We start from the raw sequence: 11,256 nt of genomic DNA, 5'->3' as shown, positions 1-11,256 counted from the left end.
TTGCTTTAGCTGCGGTTCAAGACTCCCAGCTACGTTCAGGATTGCAGCACGGCACAACTATAATCATTACCATCATCATCATCAGCCTTACTATGCTCACTGCAGGGCAAAGGCCTCTCCCATGTCTCTCCAATTAACCCTGTCCTTTGCCAGTTGCGGCCGCCACCATATCCCAGCAAACTTCTTTATCTCACCCGCCCACCCAACTTTCTGTCGCCCCCTGCTACGCTTCCCTTCTCTTGAAATCCCCTCCGTTACCCTTAAGGACCACCGGTTACCTTGCCTTCGCGTCACATGCCCAGCCCAAGCCCATTTCTTTATCATGATTGCGACTGGGATGTCATTAGCCCGCGTTTGTTCCCTGACCAACTCTGCCCTCTTCCTGTCTTTTAACACTACACCATAATTTTCGTCTGTTCGAGTTGGTTCAGGAGAGCGTATGACTGCCCCAAGGTATTGATATTACACAGAGGAACAAAACCCAGCGTACTGGACAAATTGAAACTAATCCGATGAACTAAGGACATTATTTAATACTGCGGATAATTTTTAACTTCCGAAATATATATCCAGTTCGCTACTACTAGCTTGAGTGTTTTTTTTTCGTGTGGTATGGTTTAGCACGTTTAACAACTTATGCACACAACAGCCCCAACTTAGGGGCCCTACATATTCAATATATGTTGCATTCCGGTGCCTTCTTTTTTCTAAACACCGTACCGCTGTGACTTACCGCTTCAGTCGGCTCTGGTCATAATTGCAGCATCGTCGGGGTCAGTGGAGTCGCAATTGTAGCGACTTCTGTCCCTCAGTAGCCCCCTACATCTCGCATACAACTAGCTAGACTTCTTTCTTCTTCACTACGCACACCAAAAAGGCAGCTACTGACTTCGTTGTCTTTCGCACTGCACTACCAAGCGCGGCGGTGTCTGCCTCTGGTTCGTGGTAGCAGAGGTTTTATATTAGCGAACGAAAAAGAGAATGAACGTTTTATAGCTGCTTTTACGGAGGAGCTTTGGTATCAAACACTGGTTATAATTTATTAATGTATACCTTGGCAGACTTATTTAATAAGGTTATTGGATATCAAGAGATATAACCTCCTTAGAGAGGCCTTGGTCCTGCAGTGGACATTGTTAAGCTGAAGATAATTTATTTATTTAGAAATCTGCAGTGCCATGTGGGCATTATTGTAGCCAGGGGGGGGGGGGGGGGGGGTGCTGATTGCGTTAAAATCAGGCACAATGCAGCAAGAAACTGCACAACTGCTTTATACATTCTGTCTCACGAACGCCAAGGCTTCCGCCAGCCACTGCTGTCGAGCCTAAGTTAATGTCATGACTGGCATGACGTGAAATGGTGAGCTGGGAGGGTGAAGGCAACCGTAAATTACTTTACACCGAAAAAAAAAAACGGTTGTTCCTAAACAATCACGAGAAAGAGGAAAAATAAGATTCGCCAAAGCTAGTTGTTTGCTCCGGTATTCAAATTTTTTTCTGGAATCAAAACGACTTTCATCATGATTTTTCGTTATGCTCCTTTTGTTCATTTATTTCTGTCTTTTCTTTTGTTCTTTATTTCTCAAAAATTTAAGCTTATTAAACCCCATTAACACCATCAATCATTCCTCTCACGGAAAGTGAGTTGCTCAAATTACGAATAACATCTCGTTTTTGCCGCATGCACTCTAAAAAAACAGGTAGTCACCGTCTGGTCATGGCCAATCACCTTGTGGGTATGCGCCATTTGTATCAGGCCAACAACGACAGCAACAACAACCTGAAAAGAAAGTGTACATCTCAGGTGGGATTCCGTTCTCTGAGCGGTAGTCCCAAAGCTTGCGGTTAAGCAGTGCCACCTAGGGCAAATGGTAGAAATTTTATGAGACTGCAATAGTGGACGATTAAAGCCCTTAAACCACCTAAATTAAGTTTTTCCGTTAAAGAATTTTTCTCTCTCTCTCTTATTACCTACCATCAGTAGCGCAATGAATCGTCGATATGATTTTGGATGCGTAAGACGGCAGTTCGGATCCCTTACTCCCGAAAATTTTTTTATCGCCTGTAATTTTTACAGTCGCAAAAACAATACGAAAATCATTTTCCGTCTACACGAGATGTCTTTTCATTTAGGTGACATTTAGAAGTCCTTTTCAGCAAAAGTTGCACTTCGTAAAGGTGCAAGATTAGCAGCACTGATTGCCACGACAGTCACAACGACCAGCTTTTCCGTATGTGGCTCGTATCGTGGTTTTATTAAATTTGTGGATATGCAGGACCTCGCTCGGGAACCCACATAGTTAAATATGACCTCATTGGTCTTGGCGCATTCAGATTATATTGTATATGTGGTTGCAAACGATATTGGCTGCTACTGGGCCAATCCTACCTTGCTCTTATATAATTGGTACGGAAGTGTGTTCTCGTACAGGATATTCGGCTACGGTTTGATTTCGAAATTTCTTACCCTTTCGAAGCAGAGTACTGGTGTCGGATTACATCGACATCGGCGCCCAATGACGTAGGTGAATTGAGACGGTGATGCACCCTGTTTCGGAGCGCTGTGCGGTGATAAAGAAAAGGGATCGAGACGTCATCATGAAAGAAGCGCAAAAATATTCCCTTCGTGTTGGCGCTATTCTTGAGGCCTTGTCTTCTGCGCTTCTTCCATGATGGACAAATTAGTGTTACTTGAGGACAATAGCTAATGACGTCAGTGTCATCGCATGACGTCCTATTTCACCCTTTTTTGTGTCTCGAAATCCTCTGTTTTTTTCTTGCTTCTACTGACAGGCATAATGCTTCTCTAGGTCGAAGTTGGCAGCCTGTTTTTCTCCCCTCTCCCTCTTCCTCCGGACGAAGCAACAGCTATGACTATGTTCAGACTATGCGAGCAAGTGGCGTGATTCGTTCCATGAATCCCCATGTGACAAGCAGTGACCCTCCCCCGCTCTCGCGATCCAATCCAGCAATCATAGTGTGACGCGCCATACCCGCTCTCCTCTATCCCCATCCCTCGACTCTGATTGGCTATCACGGTTTCCCTTTCGTCACCCTTCGCCTGCCACCCTCTCTTCCTGTCCCACTTTTCCTCTTTGTCCCTCATCCGTGCTTAAAAAATAGAGGCTTTCTCTCTTTACACTTTGGCCACTCTCCACCGAGTCCTGACACGCCAACGCCGGGCACTTTTAGCGATAATGGGAGTTCTAGTGCTAGCGCATTAAAAGATAAAAAAAAATTGCTGTGGTTCAACCCCGCAGCACTTAGTAAGACGAGCGAAAGCTCTGTTAAGGTAAGCACACGCCACGCGCTTATAGCAAAAGGCGTATCACGTGATTTCCGGCAGTTGCGAGAGTGCCGTTGGCTCCGCATAAGCAGCCGTGGCGAGGCGCAGCAAGTCACGTGATTCGATAGTTGCGAGCCGAGCGAGCGCTGTCGGCTCAACGCGCGCAGCTGTAGCGAGGCGTGATGAGTCATGTAGCATGACGTCAGAGCCAAGCCTTCGCTCCTACTGGTTTGAAGGTCGAATTTAATAGCCACATGACCTTGAGCTTTGTACTGGAGAAGTAGAGCTTTCGCTCCAAAGGAACAATGCGTTCTGAAATGCATGTAAGCATCACGTGAAAGACATCGGCTGAGGTCCGACGCGTCACAAGGCCGGGATCTTTATTGGTGTCTCATCCGCGCTACATGTCAGCGGGGGTACCGCCGCCCACAGACAATTTCATCTGCGCCGTGGCAAACGTGGGATTTTGGTGGCGGTGGGAATCGGTCACTGCACCTTCATCACCTTCGGGGCAGAGGACGTGGGGCTGGAAATGGATGACAAGGGTGCGGACAGGGTCGTGAAAGCGGAGCGTGCCTTGGACCTCGGCTGGAAGGCGTTGATGAGCACGCTGTCCACCATCTCGACAGGCAGCAGTTCGAGTAGGCTGCACAAGGCCACGTCTGTGCTGCCGCAGCGGTACCGGGCCTTGGGAACGGGATCCGTCAGGGCACTGGAAGCAATAACTTGAATAGTTAGAGTGCTGCTAGATTTTGTATTATGGTTTTGTTTTTCGTGTTTCCTGTTACAGGTTGTTTGCATGTATTTTGAACACTGATTGTACCTCTTGTGTGCCCATCTCTTGTGTCAGACGAAGAAAAGTCCTCTTGTCGAAGCGTTGAGAAACACCATGAGGCTTTCCCCTCCCTTGTTCACTTTGTGATCGTCATTATTATAGATGTATGCTGAAACACAAACCTGTGTGTCGCTTCCTTTATTACTTGAACCTATCCTTGGGGTGCGACTGTTATAATTTCAGCCATTGATTGTGCCACATTTTGTCCCCATCATCATCATCATCATCAGCCTGACTACGCCCACTGCAAGGCAAAAGCCTATCCCATGTCTCTCCAATTAACCCTGTCCTTTGCCAGCTGCATCCACCGTATCCCCGCAAACTTCTTAATTTCATCCGCCCACCTAACTTTCTGCCGTCCCCTGCTACGTTTGCCTTCTCTTGGAAGGACCAGCGGTTATCTTTCCATCGCATTACATGTCCTGCCCAAGCCCATTTCTTCCGCTTGATTTCGACTAGGATGTCATTAACCGGCGTTTGTTCCCTCACCCACTGCGCCCGCTTCCGATCTCTTAACGTTACGCCTATCATTTTGCTTTCCATAGCTCGCTGCGTTGCCCTTAACTTAAGCTGAACCCTCTTTGTCCTATGTTATGCTTGTGTGCCAAAGATTTAGCCGCAGTCTGTGTCCATTTCTTCTTGCCCCGACCCCTATTAAAATCCCTGCAGGGGTTAACAATATCTTGAAATAAATATTTTATACCCACACACATTTAACATTCCTATCCTTCAAAAAGACGTCCGAAGGGCATGCACAAAAAGCAATTAATAAAAATTATGTGCAGGAAATTTTGTACGAAACACCAATGTCTACAGTAAGAAAGGATGTCAACGACTACTTTCTATCCCCCCTACACCTCCCGTGCGGTCGAGCGAGGGTCAAGTGTCTTTTCTTTTTTGAGCGGTGTATTAAAGCAACAAAAGGTGTTTTCTTAAGGCAGCGACAGGTGTCGCCGCCATTGTAGCTTCGCGCAGCGGCTGCAGCACAAGAACTGGCTGCCGAGAAAGAGGTCGCCGAAAAAAGAACGAAAAGCGGTCTTGTAGAAAAAAAAGTGCAACCGCGTGCACTGCACCCTAGAGCAGCTAAATGCATACCTATGTCGTATTTCACCACATCTCCAACTAGTGCAATGTTCGGAATGGGGCATTAGTGCAGTATATGCGGTGTGTATAAATGCAGCTTTACTGCAACAGCCATGAAATGAATTCCTGGGAACCACGGTGCTGTTTCGCAAGAATTGAATTGGCGAAGAGATCAGAACAGCATATAGCGCAACTACACAGAAGCAGGGCAGCCGAAAGCCTATGAAATGGGAAGTTTTCCCAAGACTTATTGCACAATAAATGGACCAAGGCATCTTACACTGCATACCTGTACTCTGTTTCACATACCAGGTGCAACGCTTTCAAAAGTACGAAAGTATACCGCATGAAAATAAAATAAAAGGTGGCGTCTTACAACGCGCTTGTTTTCTGGCCGAGTGGTCTAAGGCGCGAGAAAGCGACAGCGTGTCGTCAACAGTAACAGTGCATTTAATGTAGCTCATGGCTAATGTATAATGTAAAAAGCCTGCAGGCAAAGCATTTATTTTTTTTTTCGGTAACCACAAGGAACACGTTACTTTCTGATAGCGGATGTAGGCAGCGCGAACAAGCGTGCTAGATCTGACAGTGTTGCACTTGATATATGAAACAGGGTATATATAGTCGCCGAAGCTTCATGATTCCAGCTGAAGTTCAGTGCGCAATCGCAGTAATTTTTCAAATAGCCTAGATTTGCCTGCGAGCATGGATATGACGACTCATTATCCTTTAGAGTCTGCCTTCAGACGCGGTGAAATCAAGTCAGACGCTGAAAATGCCCGACTAAGTTTCCTTTGCGGTTCAGTGATATCCCCTCCCAAATTTGTTAGCACCCACATCAGAATCGTGGTAGAAACAGATGATGCCTTGGAGAACATTGGGCTCACCAGTGAACAGCCTTAGAGACGTCGTTGAGGTTAACGTGCATGTACTTCTGCATGCGCTTGGGGATGAGGCTCTTGAAGTTGTCCAGGTACACTTGGCCGTACTCCTCCTTCATTGTGGGATTCATCCTGTTGACGACCTCGTTGATGCCTATCCTGACGTTCTCCGGGTCCGTAATACGTGTCCTGTCGAGAGAGCGGCTCGTGTTGTGTAAATTACTACCGACAATGCACACTCCGGTCCATGGTGCTTACGGCGCACATGGCAATCAATAGCTTTGAGATCATTAGAGGAGCTCATTGTAAACACGGCTGATAAACTAACCATGGACCTCTATAAATATGCAGTAGAATGTCCAGGGAAATCGTGTTTTTAATTAAAAGAATGACATCGAAAGGGCTTGTGCTTCTGCTCTAGTATGACTGCTTCAATTTGCAGTCAGAATCCTAATGGAACCTTTAGATTATTTTCAAGCGTTACAAAACTCCCTCCGAAAAGCAGCTGAAGTGAGAGTAGTAGAAACGGGGCTCTCACTTGTAGAGCATGGGCTCCACGGTGGACACGTTCACCTGCCACTTGTAGAGTTCCCGCCGCAGACCATCGGCGAGCGAACAGAGTGCTGCGGACGTCGCGGATGCCCCGACTGATCCTGGTATGGACATACGCCCTACGCAAACAGGTACGAGAAAAGAAAATTATAAAAAAAGCTTCAGACGCAAAGCTTTTACTTAGACTAAGTGACTGCGGTAGTCGTTCTCGAAAAATAAATACTAGTGTTATCCAGCTTGTTCAGAAATATGAATTTTTCATCAGCAGCCGCCGCTAGCTGGGATGGCCTCAGAGTACAAGCAGCCACGGTGTTGGGCGTGGTTGGTGCGAAGGCAACACCATACTTTTGAGTATTGTGCTATCGTCCTCAACTATAGCTGTGCTCAGGAAAACAAGGAAAAGATTAAAAGCGACTGCACAACTGTTCGTATAGTGAAGCACTTATGCCACTTCTCAAGCTCTAAATCTTTGAGGCAAAAAAAGTCCTTGTCCTCCCCTTTCAAGACATCTTGATCTTCAGAGAAGCCGTAAGGTCCCCACTATAAGGGTGAGAAGCAAACTATGCAGCCTGTTTTTTTTTTGACAAGGACGCTAAGTAGATGGCAGCACAAGCGAACTTCGGATGGGTGCCTAGATACCGGTGTAAAATAATGTCATGGAGTTGCAAATCAAGGAACAGGATAACATGATGACAGGTGACATAATTTAATGTTCGCGGGCCTAGCGCGAGCGCTCCGTCCGGTGCCACTGTCCGCTTCTTCGCCATATACGTACATATATCTTATACCGTACATCTATACATATATTATACATATATCTTACATATACATACATATATCTTACAACATGGCCTCGAACAGTGTTCCTGCATTGAGGCACCCTAGCTTTGCCGTATAGGGAAGCGCTCAGGCAGTCCGGAGATGAAACCACAAAGAACTCGCGACTACTTAGGATTTCATGCCTTCCTATGCTTACCGTGTACGCTGGACATAATGACGATGCGTCCCTTGCTCTTCCTGAGCAGCGGGATGCCTTCCTTGACGAAGCGAATGGTGCCGCTCACGTTGACAGTGCACAGCCAGCGCAGCTCGTCGAACGACATCCACTCCAGCTCGCCGTAGTTGGTCACGCCCGCGTTGGCCACGATGCCCCACAACTCTGCAGTGGCAAGCGACCCGCTAAGCTCTCCCAATTTACCCCTTTGGTCACTTATGTGATAATAAACCCAAAGAAACTAACTAAATAAACAACAAACCAGCTAATCTGCTTGAGTTAATAGCCAATTAAATTGCCTGACTAAATGACTCACTAAAAACAAACTCACTAACCAACCAACCGACCTACCAATTACATAACATACGCTTTCATCTCTTTGTTGTGCCGCCTAAAGTATCTGGTCTTGTGTTCCAGTAGTAACGATCGCTGTGATGATCGGATACGGGCGATTGGTCTTTATAATGCGTCGCAGCCTGTTCTGCGCGTGGCCAGAGCTTCCTGGAGGAGGGAGAATTGAGCGCCTCGACTTCTTGCCGACCACAGCACTTTTTGCTATTGGATAATATGTCACGGTATTCTCGTGTTGCTCGTTCCCTTGAACTAGATCAACACGGCTTTCTTCAAGGGTGACTACTGCAGCCTTGACGAGAACAAGTGAAAATATCGCAGATTCATCCGCGAAACGTCTGAGGCAAGTGATGGCGAAATACCATTCCCACTGACTGCTCTTTGATTCGTGACTAATTATATCGCCATTTTCCGCTCTTCTACTTCGTTAGAGAGCTCCCATAGAATCCCTTATATCTCTTCTCTCCTTCCGAGCTCACCAGGGTAATATGAATAACAATCCACCAACTACGCGGTAATGCAGCAGTGCGTGCCATATACGTGGCTAGAAAAAAAGTATGAAAAGTGTATGTGCAGTATGATGCGATTTGTAGGTGATCATTTCAAGCTTAACGTGCTGGAACTAATCGGTTCTGACCCGGTTTTTACTTGGAAAAAGGCTGAAACCAATACAGTAAGCCAGCTAGCTTTAGGATTTCTCTATCCCGCACCGTCCATAACTTCTGTACTATATCTCACCAATTGACCCTGTATTGTGGAAGCTGCGGCTACAATATCCCCGTAAACTTTTTAATCTCATTCGCACACCTTACTTTCTGCTTCCCTCTGCTATGCTTCTTTTCTCTTGGAATCCACTCCGTTACCCTTAATGATCCTCGGTTATCTTGCATTCGCATTACATGTACTGCCCCAGCTCCATTTTTCCCTCGATTTCGACTAGGATATCATTAACCCGCGTTTGTTCCCTGACCCACTCTGTCCTCTTGTCTCCTAAAGCTGCACCTATCATTTTCCTTTCATAGCTTACTGCGTAGTGCTTAAGTTGAACCCTTTTTATTATCCTCTACATTTCTGCCTCATAGGCGTGTACCGGTAAGATACAGCTTTTACATTGTTTTCTCTTAATAAGATATATTGGTAAACTGCCATTCATGGTGAAAGAACCTGCCATATGCCCTCAACCCCATTCTTATTATGGTTATCTCAAAGTTTCTTATTCCTCGATATACAGACATTAAAACTCTCCCTATCAGGCTTTCTTTTGGTCGGCGCCTTCTAATTTCGTCACACCCTATCAGGCTACGTTAAGATGTAGCTGATATGTTCACTGATTTTGCCGGGCAGTCTGGTGAGCCAACCCATGCACTATACCTTTTTCGCCCAGGTGGGTGACGACTGTCTTGTAGGCCTGCACGATGCTTTCCTCGTCCATGTAGTCGAGAGGCACAACTTGCACGCGCATGTCTTTGAGGACGTTGGCTCCGTCCGAGCCGGGGTCCAGGCAGCCGGCGTACACCTCGAAGCCGTGCTCGTGAAGGCGACGGGCCGTATGGAGGCCCAGGCCGCTGTCGCAGCCTGCGAGGCGGCAGTGCGTTGTGACTTAGCTGCATCCTTTTGTTTGTGAATAAGAAATCTAGCATTCTTTGGGGCCATATAATAATTAATAATCGTCATTATCATCGTGGTCTCCGTCATCATCAGCAGCAGCTGAATTGCATAATCTACAAGAGGAAACATTCTCTCAAACTATCAAACAACGCCTTCACCAGCCCGCGCTACTACATCCGTGAAAACTTCCTAACCTTATCTGCCCACACAACGTTACATCAGCACACACTCAGCAAGTTTCCATTCTCTCAGAATTACTCTATTGTCCTAACAGATCATCAGTATACCGTTCACCGAATTACATCACTAGGCATGCTCGTTTACTCTACTAATCTCCACTGCTAAATAATTAACTGCAGTTCGTGCTCTAATTTGCACTGTTTATTTTACACTTCAATGCTACCCTTGTCATTTTTCTTTTCTTGACAAGCCGTGCTCCTAATCCAGGGAACGTAAAAAAGCGGCTCACGAGTAACACAGATCACGATAATGAAAGTAAGGGTCGCGCTATTCGTGCTCTGTTTTAGTTTTGTTTTGTTAATAAGAAAGTTTAGTGCATTGCTACCATCACGGTAAAAGTAAATACGGCTTATTTAAACACTTCCAAAATTTACACGTGCACAGACTACACGACATGTGGGCCGTGTTGCTTCACGGCACCAATGTGCAACTAACACCATTCCAAACGTTCAAAGCCGCTGTACTGATTGTAAACCAGTCTATAGACCTCACCGCTTATGAAGACTGTTGGATGTTTGAGCCGAACCTCGCGTCGGTACTTGCGGTCTATTATCTCTGCCAGGTGGAAGCCGACGACCACTGAGAAGATAACATTTGAGACGAAGCCGATGAGGAAACGCAGGGGAGGCGTGATGGCCATAACGATGAAGGTGATGCTGGATAGCACGATCATGCCTAGGAGGCGGTCTCGGCCCCCTCCGGGCTCCTCCATCGCTATTCCACAAGGTCTGCCCCAAAGGCACCACAAGGGGCTCTAAGGCGGACCAGGTGGGGAACGTCGTCGTCTTCCTTTACCATAGATCTTCAGTGCCAACGTGTCGGTCGCTTAAAATTTTGACAGTATACAGCAACTGGCATAGTAAGTGCGAAGTAGGTTTCGGTCCTGGAAAGCTTGAAAGCATGTGCATGCCAGAATGTCGGCAGTAGCGCCCCTGTCCGCTGTGGTACATGGCCAAGATTCTTAGTAGCCCGTATGGAATCGACCTTGTGACTTATGACCGGCGGTCCAGACGAGGAAGATTGTGAGGTTTTGTGAACTGGATGTAATATTTCCTCCAACATACGGCGGACATGATAAAAGGAGCTTTACTGAGGTAGGCTCACAGAAACCAGGCACCTCGGAGGAAGACGAAGGAGTTGTCAAGACCAGTTATTTGTCAGGCCTGTTTCTCGCATATTTAACCAGTATGGCCGCCAGGGTACGCTAGCGGAGGGATAAAGCAGCGCCGTAAATGTGACCTGTTGGTGGCTTTGCACATCATGATGGCAGTCTTTGTCTCTGATGATTTGTTTTGATTTGTTCCTTGCCAAGACTTTACTGTAGCCTGATAAGGCAGCCTACCGATTGGTGTTAAAGCAGGAAAGCGAATGTTAACGGGCTGGAAAACCTGACCAACGGAAATCGAGCACTGCTGAAGAAAGTAAAA

The 11,256-nt window shown here is 46.6% G+C and overlaps 1 protein-coding gene across 1 annotated transcript; it reads right to left on the bottom strand.

Annotated features, from left to right (window-relative positions):
* Positions 1–3,771: 3,771 nt before the first annotated feature.
* On the bottom strand, positions 3,772–10,541 carry LOC149329886 (dehydrogenase/reductase SDR family member 9-like). The gene is made up of 6 exons (XM_089560623.1): positions 10,322–10,541; positions 9,353–9,556; positions 7,613–7,795; positions 6,623–6,755; positions 6,091–6,273; positions 3,772–3,997 (listed from the first exon to the last, which is right to left on the bottom strand). Exons 1-6 carry the CDS (start codon positions 10,539–10,541, stop codon positions 3,772–3,774), a joined length of 1,149 nt encoding a protein of 382 aa, XP_089416749.1.
* Positions 10,542–11,256: the final 715 nt, after the last annotated feature.

The sequence above is a fragment of the Amblyomma mixtum genome, chromosome 9 (genome assembly GCF_055824585.1).
Source record: "Amblyomma mixtum isolate Tamu chromosome 9, ASM5582458v1, whole genome shotgun sequence".
Lineage (NCBI taxonomy): Eukaryota > Metazoa > Arthropoda > Arachnida > Ixodida > Ixodidae > Amblyomma > Amblyomma mixtum.
This window is presented reverse-complemented; position numbering and strand designations above follow the sequence as displayed.

Bases quoted from the DNA above. Each gene is read 5' to 3' on its own strand.
- LOC149329886 (XM_089560623.1), bottom strand. From the start codon at position 10,541: ATGGAGGAGCCCGGAGGGGGCCGAGACCGCCTCCTAGGCATGATCGTG. The intron at 7,796-9,352 runs GTATAGTGCATG...TTGCCACTGCAG, and splicing joins CACCCACCTGGGCGAAAAAG to AGTTGTGGGGCATCGTGGCC. The intron at 3,998-6,090 runs GTGAGCCCAATG...TATTGCTTCCAG, and splicing joins GTCTCTAAGGCTGTTCACTG to TGCCCTGACGGATCCCGTTC.